This window comes from Phyllobates terribilis, unplaced genomic scaffold (genome assembly GCF_046119375.1).
Source record: "Phyllobates terribilis strain yellow unplaced genomic scaffold, ASM4611937v1 Scaffold_9__5_contigs__length_417890890, whole genome shotgun sequence".
Classification (NCBI taxonomy): Eukaryota; Metazoa; Chordata; class Amphibia; order Anura; family Dendrobatidae; genus Phyllobates; species Phyllobates terribilis.
The window spans coordinates 222462054-222481902 of record NW_027362769.1 but is presented as its reverse complement, the minus strand read 5'-3'; the positions used below and the strand labels follow the sequence as shown (position 1 = coordinate 222481902).

Here is a 19849-nt window from a genome sequence, read left to right as displayed (position 1 = left end):
GCAGGGCAGAGCACGGGTAATTGTTTATGCTAGCAGAAAGCTGAGACCTACAGAAAGAAACCCTGAGAATTATAGCTCCTTCAAGCTAGAGTTCCTGGCAGTGGTGTGGGCAGTCACCGAACGCTTCAAGCATTACCTGGCTTCTTCTAAGTTCACTGTGTACACGGACAACAACCCGTTGACACACCTGGACACTGCAAGACTTGGTGCCCTAGAGCAGAGATGGATGGCCCGGCTGTCCAATTATGAATTTACTATCAAATACCAGACAGGGCGCGCAAATGCCAATGCAGATGCATTGTCCAGAATGCCTCACTTGCAGGACGGGGGAGAGGATCCAGAAGAACTGGAAGAAATTGAACTCCCTGCATTCCACCATCATGGGATCACCCAGTGTTCCCACTGCGTAAAGGAGAGGTGCTCTGCCACCGCTACGTTCAATCCCTTACCCCACCACGGCTGGGCAGAGACACAAGATAGTGACCCCGCAGTCCGCCTGGTAAAAGAGATACTCACCCAGGCTGATGTCCACCTTGATCCGGATGCTCCAAAAGAGGCCAAACAGCTGTGGAGGGAGAGGAGCAAGCTGTTTCTCTGCGAGGGGAGGCTGTGCCGCAGAACCTTCAACTCTCGAACACATGAGCTGATCTGGCAGGTAGTGGTCCCAAGGCGGGATGCGGCTATGGTCCTAGAAGCATACCATGACAGAGCAGGGCACTTTGGATGGAAGAAGCTGGAGTTCCTGTTGCGTGAGCGGTTCTTCTGGGTAGGCATGAGAGGGGCTAACGAGAGATGGTGCAGAGACTGTGGCCCGTGCAACCTAAGGAGGAAAGACCGCGCCAGCCAGAAGACTCCCCTGCGGCCCATCATCAAAAAGCAGCCCCTTGAGCTGGTGGCCCTGGACCACGTAAAGCTGGCTCCAAGCAGATCGGGATACGTCTACGCCCTCACAATCATAGATCACTACTCCCGGTTCCTAGTGGTGGTCCCTGTCAAAGACTTAACAGCTCAGACGGCCGCCAGAGCCTTTCAACAGCATTTCTGCAGCCCACACGGGTATCCAGAGAAAGTGTTGACTGATCAAGGTCCAGCGTTCGAGGCTGAAGTCTTCCAGGAATTCTTCAACCTGTATGGCTGCAGGAAGATAAGGACAATGCCTTACCACCCCCAAACCAACAGGATGTGTGAGAAAATGAACCAGGTAGTACTGGACCTGCTCAAGACGTTGCCCTTGGAGAAGCGCAGCCTGTGGCCTGAGAAACTGCCGGATCTGGTGGACTTGTATAACCATATCCCAGTTCTACCAACTGCACCCCGGCTTACCTAATGAGAGCAAGACCTGGTAAGCTGCCAATTGACCTGGAGATTGGAGTCCTGACACCCGAGGACACCTCACCAGAAGCAGACTGGGACACAGAACGACAGCAGCAGTACCGGAAAGTAGAGGAGAGTGTGGAGCGAAGTCTGTCTCAAGCAAGAGAGAGGCAAGAAAGAAATTACAACCAGCATGCTCCTGCTGCTCCCCTGGCACCTGGAGAGCAGGTCTTGAAGAGGAAGAGACGGCTCCACAAGTTGGATGACCAGTGGGAGAAAGACCCGTACACCGTACTGCCCTCAAGCCATAAAAACCCAAAGGTATGTGTTATCAGTAAGGATGGAGGAGAGACCACAGCCACTGTCTCCAGAGACCACCTGAAAAAGTGTCCCGAGCAGCTGCAAAGCGCTGATGGAGACCAAGATAGCCCTCAACCCGCAGAGGAAAGGGAAGAAATGGTCAGTACAGTGCTTGGAGAATTTCCCCGGTCCTGGACACAAATCAACAACGCTATAGTGGTACCCGTCCTTACCTTCCTCCAGCCAGCCCCTCAAGGGCCTGCAGAAGAGCGAGTAGTGTTGGAAGAGCAAGTGGCCCCGGAAGCAGAAGAGTACGTACCAGCAGCTCAGGAGAATCAACCCTCTGCTAGTAGTGAACCTGCCATGCCCGTGGTGAGCCAAAGAGTACGCAGAAAGCTGCCCAACCTACCCATAACATCTGCAAACACCTCTAGTGCAGACACGAGCACACCCAGTACACAGGGGGTGGAAACAGGGGACCCGAGTAGAGTACCACCAGACAGTGGGTTACGTAGGTCCACCAGGAGCACTAGGGGTCAAATACCGGCTCGCTGGAGAATTTAAAATGTAATATATCTACCTGTATATTGCAAAAGTTGAAATGTTTTGTGTTTGTTGCCTGAATACTAATTATGTTTTTCTAGTTACCCGACAGGGTTTATGGACTAACAGGTTATGGACAATGAATAACCGGAACTGTACCGTGTACATAGTTGCACCTGGTAAGGTGCCCTCTTTGGAAGACGACCACAGAACACAAAACCCGTGGAGGTGGCTGAAGACGTGGTCCAACTCCGGATCATCAAAGCCCTGTAGCCACCCCAGGGCCTACGTGGAGGGTTTGGGACGGGTCCCTCAAAGTGCATCATGGGTGACAATGACACCTGGTTACGGGAGCGCCGTGACCTAAAAAGACTAAACTTCTTGTATATATGTTACTGTATTGTTATTACCTGTTGTGTTTTTGCAAAATGTGTTTAGTCCCGGAGTACTAAAATTCACTAGGGGGGGATGTGGCACCCCAGGTCTGGTCGCCACAGTGGCAGCAATGTCATGTCTGAGAGCAGGTGGGAGGTTCCCTGGTTGGGGACAATTAGCATGCAGCACCTCCTGCATCAGTCCAGGGAGGGGAGAAACCTGCCCTTTAAAACTGGATCTGGAGCGGGGTTAGAGAGACCAGCTAGAGACAAGTTCCAGTGAAGTCGCAGACAGAGACAGGTCAGCAGCAGGCTGAGGAGTCCCTGTAGGCAGAGGAGGAACACGAGGCCAGGAGGGGAGCTAGAAGAGCTCATCCTGGCTAGAGACTCAAAGAGCCGGACACTGGAGTCCGAGGTTGTGAGGGTTATAAGTCCAGCAGCAGAAAACCACCATGCAGGGGACTTCAAGCCCTCTGGCCCAAGGAAGCCCGGAGGCTCAGCCACACGAGAAGGGACCACTACTGCCCCGGAGGGGTGAGAGGTACGGAAGGCCCGAGTCACCAGTCATACGGGTGAGAACAACACGGTACACTCAGAGACGTGGACTACCACTACACTACAGCGGGATAGCCAAGAAAGAGTGAAGTCAGCACGGTAGGCCTACAAACTCCTCCTGACCAGCGGGATTTCCCAGTTGCTCTCAGACTGACCAGGCCTCCATTGTTAACCTGTATTCTGGACGGGTCCTTTAATACCACCAACAGTAAAGACCCTGAATTGCATGACAGACTCCGTGTGGTTACTGCTGCTCCCGCGCACCATCACCACCAACATCCCTATTTACTGCCCTGAGGCTATACTCCTCCCGTGGGGAGTTATACTACCCTCTGCTGCACCCACAACACCAGCCTCAGCGGTCTGCCCTGCAGCAGCGGTTCACTCTGACCGCAATCCACGGGTGGCGTAGTCGGACATTCAGCATATAGACTGCCATTTGGTTTGACCACCCTGAGCCAAGGGACCGGGTCCCTGCCACACAAGGACTACAACCCCCAGCATCCACAAAAGGTCCGGTTCCAGGTATCCCCACACACATACGGCCCAGGGGGCACGTCATATACACTGCACAGTACCACTTCCCCTGTATATATACACTGCACAGCACCACTCCTCCTGCCCTGTATATATACACTGCACAGTATCACTTCTCCTGTCCTGTATATATACACTGTACAGTACCACTTCTCCTGTCCTGTATATATACATTTCTCAGTACCACTCTTCCTGTCCTGTATATATACACTGCACAGTACCACTTCTCATGTCCTGTATATATATACTGCACAGTACAACGTCTCCTGTCCTGTGTATACACTGCACAGTACCACTCCTCCTGTCCTGTATATATTCACTGCACAGTACCACTCTTCCTGTCCCATATACAGTTGTGCTCAAAAGTTTACATACCCCGGCAGAATTTTTCCTTTCTTGGCCTTGTTTCAAAGAATATGAATGATAAAAAAAACTTTTTCGCCACTCATGGTTATTGGTTGGATGAAGCCATTTATTTTCAAACTACTGTGTTTTCTATTTTTAAATCTTAATGACAACCAAAAACATCCAAATGACCCTGATCAAAAGTTCACATACCCTGGAGATTTTGGCCTGATAACATGCACAGAATTTGACACAAATTGGTTTGAATGACTACTAAAGGTAACATTCTCACCTGTGACCTGTTTGCTTATAATCAGTGTGTGTGCATAAAAGCTGAGTGAGTTTCTGGGATCCAGACAGACTCTTGCATCTTTCATCCAGCCACTGACGTTTCTGGATTGTGAGTCATGGGGAAAGTGAAAGAATTGTCAACGGATCTACGGGAAAAGGTAGTTAAACTTTATAACACAGGAAAGGGATACAAAAAAATATCCAAGGAATTGATAATGTCAGTCAGGAGCGTTCAAACTGTGATTAACAAATGGAAAATCAGGGGCTCTGTAAAAACCAAACCACGGTTAGGGAGACCAACAAATATTTCGACCACAACTGCCAGGAAAATTGTTCGGGATGCAAAGAAAAACCCACAAATAACATCAGCTGAAATTCAGGACTCTCTGAAACTAGCGGTGTGGCTGTTTCAAGATGCACAATAAGGAGGCACTTGAAGAAAAATGGGCTGCATGGTCGAGTCGCCAGAAGAAAACCATTACTGCGCAAATGCCACAAAGTATCTCACCTACAATGTGCCAAACAGCACAGAGACAATCCTTAAAACTTCTGGTACAAGGTAATTTGGAGTGATGAGACCAAAATATAACTTTTTGGCCACAATCATAAATGTTACATTTGGAGAGAGGTCAACAAGGCCTATGATGAAAGGAACACCATTCCTACAGTAAAGCACGGAGGTGTATCGCTGATGTTTTGGTGATGTGTGAGCTACAAAGGCACAGGAAACTTGGTAAAAGTTGAATGAAAGATGAATGCAGTACGTTATCAGCAAATACCGGAGGCAAATTTGCACTCATCAACCCGGAAGCTGCTTGCACTTGGACGTTCCAACATGACAACGATCCAAAACAGAAGGCCAAGTTGAATTGTCATTGGCTACAGCAGAACAAAGTGAAGGTTCTAGAGTGGACATCTCAGTCTCCTGACCTCAATATCATTGAGCCACTCTGGGGAGATCTCAAGCGCGCAGTTCATGCTAGACAGCCCAGGAATTTACAGGAACTGGAGGCTTTTTGCCAAGAAGAATGGGCAGTTTTACCAGCTGAGAAAATAAAGAACCTCATTCACAACTACCACAAAAGACTTCAAGCTGTCATTGATGTCAGAGGGGGCAAGAAATGGTATTAAGAAATGGGGTATGTGAATTTTTGATCAGGGTCATTTTGATGTTTTTGGTTGTCATTAAGATTTAAAAAGAGAAAACACAGCAGTTTGACAATAAATGGCTTCACCCAACCAATATCCATGAGTGGAGAAAACGTTTTTTTGTTATCGTTCATATTTTCTGAAACAAGGCCAAGAAAGGAAAAATTCTGCTGGGGTGTGTAAACATTTGAGCACAACTGTATATACACTGCACAGTACCACTTCTCCTGTTCTGTATATATACACTACACAGTACCACTCCTCCTGCCCTGTATATACACTGCACAATACCACTTCTCCCGTCCTGTATATACACTGCACAGTACCATTCTTCCTGTCTTGTACATACACTGCACAGTACCACTTCTCCTGTCCTGTATATACACTGCACAGTACCACTTCTCCTGTCCTGTATATACACTGCACAGTAACACTTTTCCTGTCCTGTATATACACTGCACAGTACCACTTCTCCAGTCCTGTTGTCAGAGAGGAGTCAATATTGGTTTAGTATTTTCAATATTACTGTGGCCAAATAAAAATAAATATTGGAAAACCTGTTTAAATGGATTATCGTAAAAATTCCTTCTCCTCTGGATAGGGGATAACTGTCCAATCGCTGGAGATCCAACTGTTGGGACCCCCATGATCCCCAGAATCGGAGCTCTGTAGAGCACCATGTAAATGGAGCTGTGGCCGATCATATGCACTGTGGCGCCATTCACATGCAGCTCTTCAAACAACTCCTTTTAGGAGAGTGAGGGGCATGACAAAGTGAATCAAAATTCACTGATCTGGGGTAATGAGTGTTAGGGTATGTGCACACGATCAGTAATTGCTGCGGATTGCAAGTGCGCTGCGTGCAATCTGCAGCGGCCATATGTTACAGCATAGTGGATGGAATTTGTAGAAATCTCATGTCCACTATGGGCTCCATGCCCCCGGGGATCACCTGCGGACGCTTGTCTCCGCAAGAGAAACTACATCAGTGCAATGTATAAGATGCAGTAAATCCGCATGGGTCAATAAACACATGCGGCTTCACCTGTGTGCAGTGCTTTGGACGCAGCATACAGTATGCAGCGTTCAAAGCGCTGCCAATACCGACAGTGTGCACATACCTTTATAGTATGTGGGCTGGTGGGGTTTGTATGGCAGGGCTGCTTTTTTGACCCAGTCCGGCCCTGGCTGACAGAGTCCCTTTAAATCCCAGACAATGTTATTATACAGATACAATTTTCTAATAAAATCTTGATGTATTTATTAGATTACATTTTGTAGGTATGGGGAGATAATTCGCCTTGGGGGGTCTCAGCCTGACCCTTCAGCCATACACTATAGAATACTAACTTCTGCACAAGGAATCCCTCATCTACAAGATCATTTATTCAAGAAGCATAAAACCGAGTGAGCACGGCAAAGGGAAGCAGAACCTGTACAAAGCGACCTACAAGCTCACACCGATGTCGATGCAAGTCCCAGTGACAGCAACCACACAGACTTATCAATCAATTCACCGATGTGAAACCGCCCTATCTTCTCCAGCGCAGCTCCTGGCAGGCAGTGCGAGCTGATTGCCGATGTGCCAGGAAGTCCAGCAGTGTCAGTGCGGCCGGCTGCTCTCCGTGTTCCGGGGTCTCTGTGCGGGGGTCGGCTTGTCTTCTTGGCCATGTCGGAGGATCGGGAAGTGTTCTTGAGAGCTCAGGGCAGGACATTCACTTCATTCCAAAAAGGTAGTGACATTACCCGGCGGCAGAGCAGGAGGAGCTGGGCTGCTACATGCGGATCGGTGGCTCTGCTCTGCAGTCTAGTGCTCAGCTCTGGTGCACTGCTCTGCTCTGGTGCACTGCTCTGCAGCTACAACTCCTAGCATCAGTGCATGTTGGAAGTTATAGTTTCGCATGCTGCAGAGCCATAGGGTGCAGATTATGACCATACTGTATATTAGTGCCAGTCCTGACAGGCTGCATTAGTAATTGTCATCACTGATAGGTAGTGTTGAGCATTCCGATACTGAAATATCGGGTATCGGCCGATATTCGCGGTATCGGAATTCCGATACTTAATTCCGATACTATTGCAATATCGTATACCGGAATCGGAAGTTCCCATAATGCAATGAGACATTTTCATTTTATTCAGCCAATGAGGATCCTAAGAAGTGTGGGCACATCCTGTTAGGCATGTAGGCATCTTAACTAATGGCATGGCTGTGATTGGCTGCTGAAATGATGTCATGATGCACTATAAAAGCCACCGCCGCCATTTTGAGCTCACTCTGCTGTGAATTCAGTTAGGGATAGGACGCTGTTGTTCTGAGGGACAGTTTTAGCTACCTATTTGCTCTATACTGCTTTACCCAAGCTACTTTCTAAATCACTGTGCCTTGCAGTGCTAGTGCACAGTTCCCTGTGCTGTTCACCGCTATCTGCAAGGTCTGTGTGTGTGAGTGCAGCTCACCCTGTAGTGTGTGCTTCAACCCCGTCTGGTTGTAGTGCACTCAGTGTGTGTCACTGCCTCATACATTGTCCTTTATTGCCAATTCATAATTTTTCCTGATATCTCCTATTAGTGTGGTGGTTCCATCTGTATTCAGCTAAATTGGTTCCAAACACACTATATAGGAGTAGATAGAGAAATTTTTTTCCGTCTTGCAGCACTAGTGCACAGTGCTCTGCATCTGTACTGTTCACCGCTGTCTGCAAGGTCTGGTGTGTGAGTGCAGCTCACCCTGTAGTGTGTGCTTCAACCCCGTCTGGTTGTAGTGCACTCAGTGTGTGTCACTGCCTCATACATTGTCCTTTATTGCCAATTCATAATTTTTCCTGATATCTCCTATTAGTGTGGTGGTTCCATCTGTATTCAGCTAAATTGGTTCCAAACACACTATATAGGAGTAGATAGAGAATTTTTTTTCCGTCTTGCAGCACTAGTGCACAGTGCTCTGCATCTGTACTGTTCACCGCTGTCTGCAAGGTCTGGTGTGTGAGTGCAGCTCACCCTGTAGTGTGTGCTTCAACCCCGTCTGGTTGTAGTGCACTCAGTGTGTGTCACTGCCTCATACATTGTCCTTTATTGCCAATTCATAATTTTTCCTGATATCTCCTATTAGTGTGGTGGTTCCATCCATATTCAGCTAAATTGATTCCAAACACACTATATAGGAGTAGATAGAGGAGCCTTTCTGCAGCATTGGGCCCTGCAGCCCCAGCCAGATTAGTATTAGCCTATTTTTTGCAGCCTCATCTATTGCATTGTAGGTTACCTTCCTACATTGTAATAGCTACAAAAAGTTTGTGATACTATCGTTATTACATCTTTAGGCACATCCAGTGTCTTTTTGTGACAAAAAAAACCTAAATAAAGTTCACCAAACACTCCACTTTACAGTTGTGTAGGCCACATTAGCTCATATTAAAGTCTAGTCCACACTTTATAAAATTAGTGTTTCTTATACCTGTTAGCAGCTGTTCAGGAATAAGCACACTAAGCCCTTAGTACTTTTCTGCCTATCTTTATCAGTCTACCAAGATGAAGAAGGCAGGGAGTAAGGCATGTGGTCGTGGTCGTGGGCGTGGAGTTTCTGCAGGGAGAGGACGTGAGGATTCTGTGCCTGCAGGGAGAGGACGTGGGGATTCTGTGCCTGCTGCGGGCACCAGTGACTCAGCATCCCCCAGTTTTACCAGGGAACAGTCCTTTATGCGCAGCTTTGTAGGAGCTAGCCGTACCCCACTGTTGCGCGAGGACCAAATTGAAGCCGTTGTCGGATGGATGGCAGCTAACGCATCGACTTCAATTAGTTCCAGATCCTCTCAGGTCCTGAGCACTGAAGAGCACCCATCTGTCTCTTCACCACCTGCCAAATTGCCCAGGCAGTCAGAGAGCCCTGGACAGGAGCCATCTCTACTTCTGTTCTCTGAATCTCTTGGCTTGGAAAGAGGGGGCCAGCCAAGCAGAATTTGAGAATTTGAAGAAGAGGTAGTATGCAGTGATGCGCAACCGTTTTGTCTCTCTGAATCTGAAGAGGCGGGTGGGCCAGTGCCTATGGTCAGCAGCACACCTCAGTACGCATCTGATGATGAGACTCAGGTGCCACTTTCTGGTGCGTACTGTGCTGTCGAGACTACCCAGGAGAAGCAGTTGTTTGAAGAGGGTGGTGTAGATGATGAGGTCCTTGACCCATCATGGCGTGAGGGACAGGAAGGTGGTGGGAGCAGCTCTGAGGAAGAGATTCCCCGAACGGCCCAAAAAGGAGGGAGAGGGAGGGGGCAGACTTGGTTGCCTGTAGCCTCCACTTCGGCACCCATTAGGAGCATGGCTCTTCCAAAATCCAAAGCGGGCGCTCCCAAGACTTGCAGTGCCTGGTCCTTTTTTGACACAGTTGCAGATGACATTTGCTTTGTCAAATGCAAGCTGTGTAATCAGAAGGTGAAAAGAGGGAAAAGTGTCAGCAACCTCAATACCACAAATATGTGGAAACATGTGCGGACCAAGCACGTGGTGGAGTTACACAAACACACTGAAGACCTAGGCCAACCTACAGCGCCACCTACCACCTCTTCAGCTCGTGTTGTAGCCTCTTCCTCCAGCTCACACACAGCTGGTTCGGCTTCCTCACAGGATCGCCATGGAAGAATCTCTGGCACTGTTGTACAGAGACACAGTGTAATTCCACCCACAGCACCACTTTCCCAGTCATCCTCACACTCCCAGGCCAGTCTACAGCCATCGTTAGCACAGGCATGGGAGAAAAGGCGCCCATACTCGGCAAACCACCCCCGAGCACAGGCTCTGAATGCTGGCATTGCTAAACTACTGGCCCTTGAAATGCTATCATTCAGGCTGGTGGAGACTGACACATTCCGTAACTTTATGGCATTGGCAGTCCCACAATACAACGTGCCCAGCCGCTTTTATTTCAGCAGGCAAGCCGTCCCTGCCCTGCAACATCATGTGGAGGGAAAAATTAAACATGCGCTACAAAACGCCGTCAGTAGCAAGGTCCACCTGACCACTGATGCGTGGACCAGTAAGCATGGACAGGGACGATACCTTTCCCTCACTGCCCATTGGGTAAATGTTGTGGAGCCGGGTACAGATCTTGAGAGTGGCGCTGTACGTGTTCTGCCAACTCCAAGGATTGCAGGAATCCAGTCTGTACACATTGACTCCTCCTCATACTCCAGTTCCTCTGAATCAGCGCTGCAGGAGCCGTCACGGTCTACCTCCACATCGACCCGTGAACGGTTACCTGTTATGATGACCGATATGAGCACAGCCGTGGCCAAACGTCAACAGGCCGTATTAAAATTAATTTCTTTGGGGAATCGAAGCCACACAGCGCAGGAGCTCTGGAATGCCATCAAGCAGCAGAGTGACGTGTGGTTTGTGCCAGCGAATCTCCAGCCAGGCATGGTAGTGTGTGACAATGGCCGAAATCTGGTGGCAGCTCTGGGCCTAGGCAACCTCACTCACATCCCATGTCTGGCACATGTGCTCAACTTGGTCGTGCAGAGTTTTTTGAGGGACTATCCGGATCTTGATGCACTGCTTCACAAGGTCCGCATAGAGTGCGCTCACTTGCGGCGTTCCAGCAATGCAAGATCACGCATTGCAGCTCTGCAGCGCCGATTATGTCTTCCGGAACATCGCATCATATGTGACCTACCCACCAGGTGGAATTCAACGTTACATATGTTGGAGAGGTTGTGTGAGCAGCAGGCAGCAGTAATGGAGTACCAGCTGCAGCAGGCGCAAACAAGTCGCAGTGCGCGCCGTTCACACTTCACCACCACTGAGTGGGCCTCTATGAAGGACATTTGCCACGTTTTGCGTGCCTTCGATTATTCCACGCGGATGGCGAGTGCAGATGATGCACTAGTCAGCATGACTATCCCCCTTATCTGCCTGCTTGAAAAAACACTGCAAGCACTAAGGGACGAGGTTTTGGAAGAGGTGGAGGATGAGGAGTCACAAATGCCATCTGCTTCTCTACAGTCTGCGCAACGTGGTTCCTCACAAAGGCCTAGGCAGGGGACACTTTGTGAGGAGGATGAGGAGGAGTCAATGGATGAGGAAGACATCTGTCCAGAGGAGGGAGGTACACAATGCTCTAGTAGTCAGTATCTAGAGCGAGGGTGGGGTGATGCAGAGCAGGCAGAGATCACGCCTCAAGCAGGGGACAGCGTTTCTTGGCCAGTTGGCAGTCTGCAGCACATGGTTGATTTCATGCTGCAGTGCCTCAGAAACGACCGCCGCATCGCCCACATTCTCAACACGGCTGATTATTGGGTGTCCACCCTCCTAGATCCTCGCTACCGGGACAACTTACAAAGCCTCATAACACCATTGAACCGGGAGCGTAAAATGCGGGAGTACCAAGACGCACTGGTGCATTCCATCATGTTCTCCATTCCAACCGAGAGCAGTGCTGCTAGTGCTTTACAAAGCAGCTCAGTGCGTCGAGGCAGTGGAGGAAGCTCTGCACAAAGAGGGAGCAGAAGCAGCGCCTCAGCACAAGGCAAGACCAGTATGGCCGAAATGTGGCAAAGTTTTGTGTCCCCGCCGCCACAAATGTCTACACCATCACAGACAGCTCCAGTCAGCAGGAGGCAACGTTTCCGTCAGATGGTGACAGACTACATGTCTTGCCCTCTTAGTGTACTCCCAGACGGCTCTTCTCCCTTCAAGTTTTGGGTCTGTAAGCTGGATACATGGCCAGAGCTTAGTCAGTATGCACTGGAGGTGCTAGCTTGCCCTGCTGCTAGTGTATTATCGGAACGCGTCTTTAGTGCCGCAGGTGGTGTACTAACAGACCGTCGCATGCGACTATCCTCCGATAACGTTGACCGGCTTACTTTTCTCAAAATGAACAAGGCCTGGATCTCTCATGAATTTGCCAGTCCTCTTCCAGAATAAATAATTGGTTGGCAACAGTATCCAGGTCTCCTGTTCTGTTCATGTTTCTACCACCTGAACTGTAATCCCTGAGCTCCAACACCGCCAGTTGGCGCTCGGAAGTGCCGTCTGCACAGTCAACACTTGCTGCCGTGTTATTGGGGTTCAGTAACGTCAGCTGTTCTCCTGCTGTGCGGACGGCAATTTCTCCTGATTTGTCCACATCCACTGTACTACACATTTTAAAGTTGCTCCAATTACTCCTCTGGCTCCTCTGTTTTCATTCTTATCCCTGGGCTCCAGCACCGCCAGTTGGCGCTCGGAAGTGCCGTCTGCACAGTCAACACTTGCTGCCGTGTTATTGGGGTTCAGTAACGTCAGCTGTTCTCCTGCTGTGCGGACGGCAATTTCTCCTGATTTGTCCACATCCACTGTACTACACATTTTAAAGTTGCTCCAATTACTCCTCTGGCTCCTCTGTTTTCATTCTTATCCCTGGGCTCCAGCACCGCCAGTTGGCGCTCGGAAGTGCTGTCTGCACAGTCAACACTTGCTACCATGTTATTGGGGTTCAGTAACGTCAGCTGTTCCCCTGCTGTGCGGACGGCAATTTCTCCTGCTCTGTCCACATTCTCACTACTACAGATTTTAAAGTTGCTCCAATTACACCTCTGGCTCCTCTGTTTTCATTCTTATCCCTGGGCTCCAGCACCGCCAGTTGGCGCTCGGAAGTGCCGTCTGCACAGTCAACACTTGCTGCGGTGTTATTGGGGTTCGGTAACGTCAGCTGTTCCCCTGCTGTGTTCACGGCAATTTCTCCTGCTCTGTCCATATTCACTGTGCTACTTATTTAAAACTTGCTCCAATTACACCTCTGGCTCCTCCGTTTTTAGTATTTACCCTGGGCTCCAACACCGCCAGTTGGCGCTCGGAAGTGCTGTCTGCACAGTCAACACTTGCTGCCGTGTTATTGGGGTTCAGTAACGTCAGCTGTTCTCCTGCTGTGCGGACGGCAATTTCTCCTGCTTTGTCCACATCCACTGTACTACACATTTTAAAGTTGCTCGAATTACACCTCTGGCTCCTCTGTTTTCATTCTTATCCCTGGGCTCCAGCACCGCCAGTTGGCGCTCGGAAGTGCCGTCTGCACAGTCAACACTTGCTGCGGTGTTATTGGGGTTCGGTAACGTCAGCTGTTCCCCTGCTGTGTTCACGGCAATTTCTCCTGCTCTGTCCATATTCACTGTGCTACTTATTTAAAACTTGCTCCAATTACACCTCTGGCTCCTCCGTTTTTAGTATTTACCCTGGGCTCCAATACCGCTAGTTGCTGCTCAGAAGTGCCGTCTGCACAGTCAACGCTTGCTCCAGTGTTATTAGGATTCAGTAACGTCAGCTGATCCCCAGCTGTGTGTCCGGCAAATTCTCCTGCTTTGTCCACATCCACTGTAGTACGGATTTAAAACCTCCTCCAAATACACCTCTGGCTCTTCTGTTTTTAGTATTTACCCTGGGCTCCAGCACCGCCAGCTGGTTCTCGGCAGTTCCATTGGCTCTTGTACCTTCTGCTACCCATCCGGGTTCCAGTACCGTCAGCTGGTTCTCGGCAGTGTCTTTGGCACGGGTACTCCCTCCTGCCCAGCCTGGTTCCAGCACGCCAGCTGTTTCCGGGTAGTGTCAACGTCACTTTGCCTCCAATGCGTTGTCCTGTCGTGTTGCGGTCGGGTTAGCCGACTCTATGGTGCCTGCAGTTTAGGTGACTCCTATGTGGGCTGCGGGATCTGGCAATGAAGGCTGGTTCCATAGTGCCAATAGGACAAGCACCCTCTGTAGGACTGTGGGTTTTGGTAACTGCGGCCGGCTCGCGGCCTTGAACTTTTTTTTTACATGGGTACCTTCTGCTACCCATCCGGGTTCCAGTACCGTCAGCTGGTTCTCGGCAGTGCCTTTGGATTAGGTGCCTCCTTCTCGGTATCCAAGTTCCACCAACGTCTGCTGGTCCTTGGTAGTGCTTTCTGGCACAGGTACCTCCTGCTTAGTAACCGAGTTCCAGTAACATCAGCTGGTCCTCGGTAGTTCCATTGGCTCTTGTACCTTCTGCTACCCATCCGGGTTCCAGTACCGTCAGCTGGTCCTCGGTAGTTCCATTTGCTCTTGTATCTTCTGCTACCCATCCGGGTTCCAGTACCGTCAGCTGGTTCTCGGCAGTGTCTTTGGCACGGGTACTCCCTCCTGCCCAGCCTGGTTCCAGCACGCCAGCTGTTTCCGGGTAGTGTCAACGTCACTTTGCCTCCAATGCGTTGTCCTGTCGTGTTGCGGTCGGGTTAGCCGACTCTATGGTGCCTGCAGTTTAGGTGACTCCTATGTGGGCTGCGGGATCTGGCAATGAAGGCTGGTTCCATAGTGCCAATAGGACAAGCACCCTCTGTAGGACTGTGGGTTTTGGTAACTGCGGCCGGCTCGCGGCCTTGAACTTTTTTTTTACATGGGTACCTTCTGCTACCCATCCGGGTTCCAGTACCGTCAGCTGGTTCTCGGCAGTGCCTTTGGATTAGGTGCCTCCTTCTCGGTATCCAAGTTCCACCAACGTCTGCTGGTCCTTGGTAGTGCTTTCTGGCACAGGTACCTCCTGCTTAGTAACCGAGTTCCAGTAACATCAGCTGGTCCTCGGTAGTTCCATTGGCTCTTGTACCTTCTGCTACCCATCCGGGTTCCAGTACCGTCAGCTGGTCCTCGGTAGTTCCATTTGCTCTTGTATCTTCTGCTACCCATCCGGGTTCCAGTACCGTCAGCTGGTTCTCGGCAGTGTCTTTGGCACGGGTACTCCCTCCTGCCCAGCCTGGTTCCAGCACGCCAGCTGTTTCCGGGTAGTGTCAACGTCACTTTGCCTCCAATGCGTTGTCCTGTCGTGTTGCGGTCGGGTTAGCCGACTCTATGGTGCCTGCAGTTTAGGTGACTCCTATGTGGGCTGCGGGATCTGGCAATGAAGGCTGGTTCCATAGTGCCAATAGGACAAGCACCCTCTGTAGGACTGTGGGTTTTGGTAACTGCGGCCGGCTCGCGGCCTTGAACTTTTTTTTTACATGGGTACCTTCTGCTACCCATCCGGGTTCCAGTACCGTCAGCTGGTTCTCGGCAGTGCCTTTGGATTAGGTGCCTCCTTCTCGGTATCCAAGTTCCACCAACGTCTGCTGGTCCTTGGTAGTGCTTTCTGGCACAGGTACCTCCTGCTTAGTAACCGAGTTCCAGTAACATCAGCTGGTCCTCGGTAGTTCCATTGGCTCTTGTACCTTCTGCTACCCATCCGGGTTCCAGTACCGTCAGCTGGTCCTCGGTAGTTCCATTTGCTCTTGTATCTTCTGCTACCCATCCGGGTTCCAGTACCGTCAGCTGGTTCTCGGCAGTGTCTTTGGCACGGGTACTCCCTCCTGCCCAGCCTGGTTCCAGCACGCCAGCTGTTTCCGGGTAGTGTCAACGTCACTTTGCCTCCAATGCGTTGTCCTGTCGTGTTGCGGTCGGGTTAGCCGACTCTATGGTGCCTGCAGTTTAGGTGACTCCTATGTGGGCTGCGGGATCTGGCAATGAAGGCTGGTTCCATAGTGCCAATAGGACAAGCACCCTCTGTAGGACTGTGGGTTTTGGTAACTGCGGCCGGCTCGCGGCCTTGAACTTTTTTTTTACATGGGTACCTTCTGCTACCCATCCGGGTTCCAGTACCGTCAGCTGGTTCTCGGCAGTGCCTTTGGATTAGGTGCCTCCTTCTCGGTATCCAAGTTCCACCAACGTCTGCTGGTCCTTGGTAGTGCTTTCTGGCACAGGTACCTCCTGCTTAGTAACCGAGTTCCAGTAACATCAGCTGGTCCTCGGTAGTTCCATTGGCTCTTGTACCTTCTGCTACCCATCCGGGTTCCAGTACCGTCAGCTGGTCCTCGGTAGTTCCATTTGCTCTTGTATCTTCTGCTACCCATCCGGGTTCCAGTACCGTCAGCTGGTCCTCGGTAGTTCCATTTGCTCTTGTATCTTCTGCTACCCATCCGGGTTCCAGTACCGTCAGCTGGTTCTCGGCAGTGCCTTTGGATTAGGTGCCTCCTTCTCGGTATCCAAGTTCCACCAACGTCTGCTGGTCCTTGGTAGTGCTTTCTGGCACAGGTACCTCCTGCTTAGTAACCGAGTTCCAGTAACATCAGCTGGTCCTCGGTAGTTCCATTGGCTCTTGTACCTTCTGCTACCCATCCGGGTTCCAGTACCGTCAGCTGGTCCTCGGTAGTTCCATTTGCTCTTGTATCTTCTGCTACCCATCCGGGTTCCAGTACCGTCAGCTGGTTCTCGGCAGTGCCTTTGGATTAGGTGCCTCCTTCTCGGTATCCAAGTTCCACCAACGTCTGCTGGTCCTTGGTAGTGCTTTCTGGCACAGGTACCTCCTGCTTAGTAACCGAGTTCCAGTAACATCAGCTGGTCCTCGGTAGTTCCATTGGCTCTTGTACCTTCTGCTACCCATCCGGGTTCCAGTACCGTCAGCTGGTCCTCGGTAGTTCCATTTGCTCTTGTATCTTCTGCTACCCATCCGGGTTCCAGTACCGTCAGCTGGTTCTCGGCAGTGTCTTTGGCACGGGTACTCCCTCCTGCCCAGCCTGGTTCCAGCACGCCAGCTGTTTCCGGGTAGTGTCAACGTCACTTTGCCTCCAATGCGTTGTCCTGTCGTGTTGCGGTCGGGTTAGCCAACTCTATGGTGCCTGCAGTTTAGGTGACTCCTATGTGGGCTGCGGGATCTGGCAATGAAGGCTGGTTCCATAGTGCCAATAGGACAAGCACCCTCTGTAGGACTGTGGGTTTTGGTAACTGCGGCCGGCTCGCGGCCTTGAACTTTTTTTTTACATGGGTACCTTCTGCTACCCATCCGGGTTCCAGTACCGTCAGCTGGTTCTCGGCAGTGCCTTTGGATTAGGTGCCTCCTTCTCGGTATCCAAGTTCCACCAACGTCTGCTGGTCCTTGGTAGTGCTTTCTGGCACAGGTACCTCCTGCTTAGTAACCGAGTTCCAGTAACATCAGCTGGTCCTCGGTAGTTCCATTGGCTCTTGTACCTTCTGCTACCCATCCGGGTTCCAGTAACATCAGCTGGTCCTCGGTAGTTCCATTGGCTCTTGTACCTTCTGCTACCCATCCGGGTTCCAGTACCGTCAGCTGGTTCTCGGCAGTGCCTTTGGATTAGGTGCCTCCTTCTCGGTATCCAAGTTCCACCAACGTCTGCTGGTCCTTGGTAGTGCTTTCTGGCACAGGTACCTCCTGCTTAGTAACCGAGTTCCAGTAACATCAGCTGGTCCTCGGTAGTTCCATTGGCTCTTGTACCTTCTGCTATCCATCCGGGTTCCAGTACCGTCAGCTGGTCCTCGGTAGTTCCTCAGCTTTCTTGTACCTTCTGCTACATTTCCAAGTTCAAGCTTTTTGAAATGGTTCTTGGTAATCACTCTGGATCTCCCTGACGAGGACCCTGAAGACGAGGACCCTGAAGACCAACCCTAAGAAGACGAGGACCCTGAAGACCAACCCTAAGAAGACGAGGACCCCGAAGACAATGACCCTGAAGACGAGGACCCTGAAGACCACCCCGAAGAAGACGAGGACCCTGAAGACCACCCCGAAGAAGACGAGGACCCTGAAGACCACCCCGAAGAAGACGAGGACCCCGAAGACGAGGACCCAGAAGACCAACCCGAAGAAGACGAGGACCCCGAAGACGAGGACCCCTGAAGACCACCCCGAAGAAGACCAAGAAGATGACCCTGAAGAAGTTGACCAAGAAGACAAAGAAGAGAAGACAAGCACCAAGATACAGAAAAACAAGAGACAGAAAACCAAGAAGCAGAAATACAAGAAGCTGCAGAACAAAAAGCGGAAGAACATTAAGCATAAGACTAAAAATCAGAGCAAAAGATAATATCTAAATTATAAGCAGAAGATGACTAAGCAGTGTATGGGGGTGAGTCCGTTCCTCCTCGTGGTGCCCCTGGAAAAGACCTGCTGCTGCAGGCCAAACTGAACGCGGACAAATCCTGTTGTAAATCTTTTGTGACGGGCAGAACGAAAGGTGTAATGTCCAACCTTTTATAGATAACAACTACAGGAATGCCTGTCACAAATAAGAATATGATGAAGAAGAAGAATATGAAGAAGATGAAGAAGTAGAATATGAAGAATGTAAAAAAAAGAATAATACGAAGAAGGTGAAGAAGAAGAAGGTGAAGAAGAAGTGGATGAAAAAGATGCTGAGGATGATGAAGGAGAAAGTGTGGGAGAAGTAAAAAAGAAGGTGAAGAGCATGGAAGTAGTGAAACATAAATATCTGACAAAATATAAAAATACTTAACATAGTTAATATTTCCGTAACTCAGAACATAATAAAAAAATATTAATTCCTGCTATTCCATTTGACTGGGCTAAACCTCTATGCCTTTATTGTCTCCCCCACCTCCCCCAATACATTCTACATTATTCTTAGTTGTTTTCCTTCATGTAGAAATAACCTACAAGGAAAGAAAGGGTTTATTTTAATTCCGATATTTATGTCCCATTGACTTGCATTGGTTTCCGGTATCGGAATCGGCGATATCCGATACTTTTTCGGTATCGGTCCGATCCAATCCGATCCGATATTTCCCGATATCGGAAGGTATCGCTCAACACTACTGATAGGACAATTGGATCTGATCCCAGCACTGCACACTAGACACACTTTATAATGCCAGCTTATGGCTTGGGATGCCAATACTTTGACCCCTTGCAAAAAAGGTTCTAGCATATAAGTCAGGCGCGGCTGTTGCCGGCTTTTCTCCAGTCTGCAGTGTGCACCATGAAGAGAATTATAAATGGCGCCCGTAGAGTGTGCTATATTCGTGCACTTTGCTCTTTTTTTTTGTATCAGGTTTTTCATACATACAGGAAAGAAACACAGGTTACTGTATAAATATCTACCGTCTATGCAATAGAAGTGATGGCATCACAAGAGGGCACGTTTGGCTACTGTCAGGCAGGCATGGACTGGCCCACAGGAGAATCCTCTGGTGGGCCACCACCCTCTTATATGAGAAGTACTTGGCACAATATACTGGAATCACTATGTACAGACAAAGGCGGCATCTTGTTCATTTAACATTTCACCAAGTTCATTGTTATATAAATTTGTGATGGAGGATAATCTCACATTTGCATGTAGCTGAAAAGTGGGACCCTGGAGTTGGTTACTGGTGGGCCCTTGGCATCCGAGTCCAACACTGTGTCAGTCAGAGTATTTGCTCATTTAGTATATGACCGACAGTGGTTGCAGTCTTGATGGATGATATAACGTGCGTCACTATAGGGACTGTGTGAAGAAAAAAAAAAAACAACATATACAGTTATATGAAAAAGTTTGGGCACCCCTATTAATCTTTAGCTTAATGTTTTCTTAAAATTGGTGTTTTTTCAACAGCTATTTCAGTTTGATATATGTAATAACTGTTGGACACATTAATGTTTCTGCCTTGAAATGAGGTTTATTGTACTAACA

General features: G+C 49.6%; 1 protein-coding gene across 1 annotated transcript in view; it reads left to right on the top strand.

The window, feature by feature from the left end:
* Nucleotides 1-6944: 6944 nt before the first annotated feature.
* Nucleotides 6945-19849, top strand: part of CPPED1 (calcineurin like phosphoesterase domain containing 1) — a 146155-nt gene continuing 133250 nt past the window's right edge. The window contains exon 1 of the mRNA XM_073647697.1: nt 6945-7141. Within this exon, the coding sequence (XP_073503798.1) occupies nt 7078-7141 (64 nt within the window). The 5' untranslated portion in view covers nt 6945-7077. The remainder of the gene's footprint in view (nt 7142-19849) is intronic.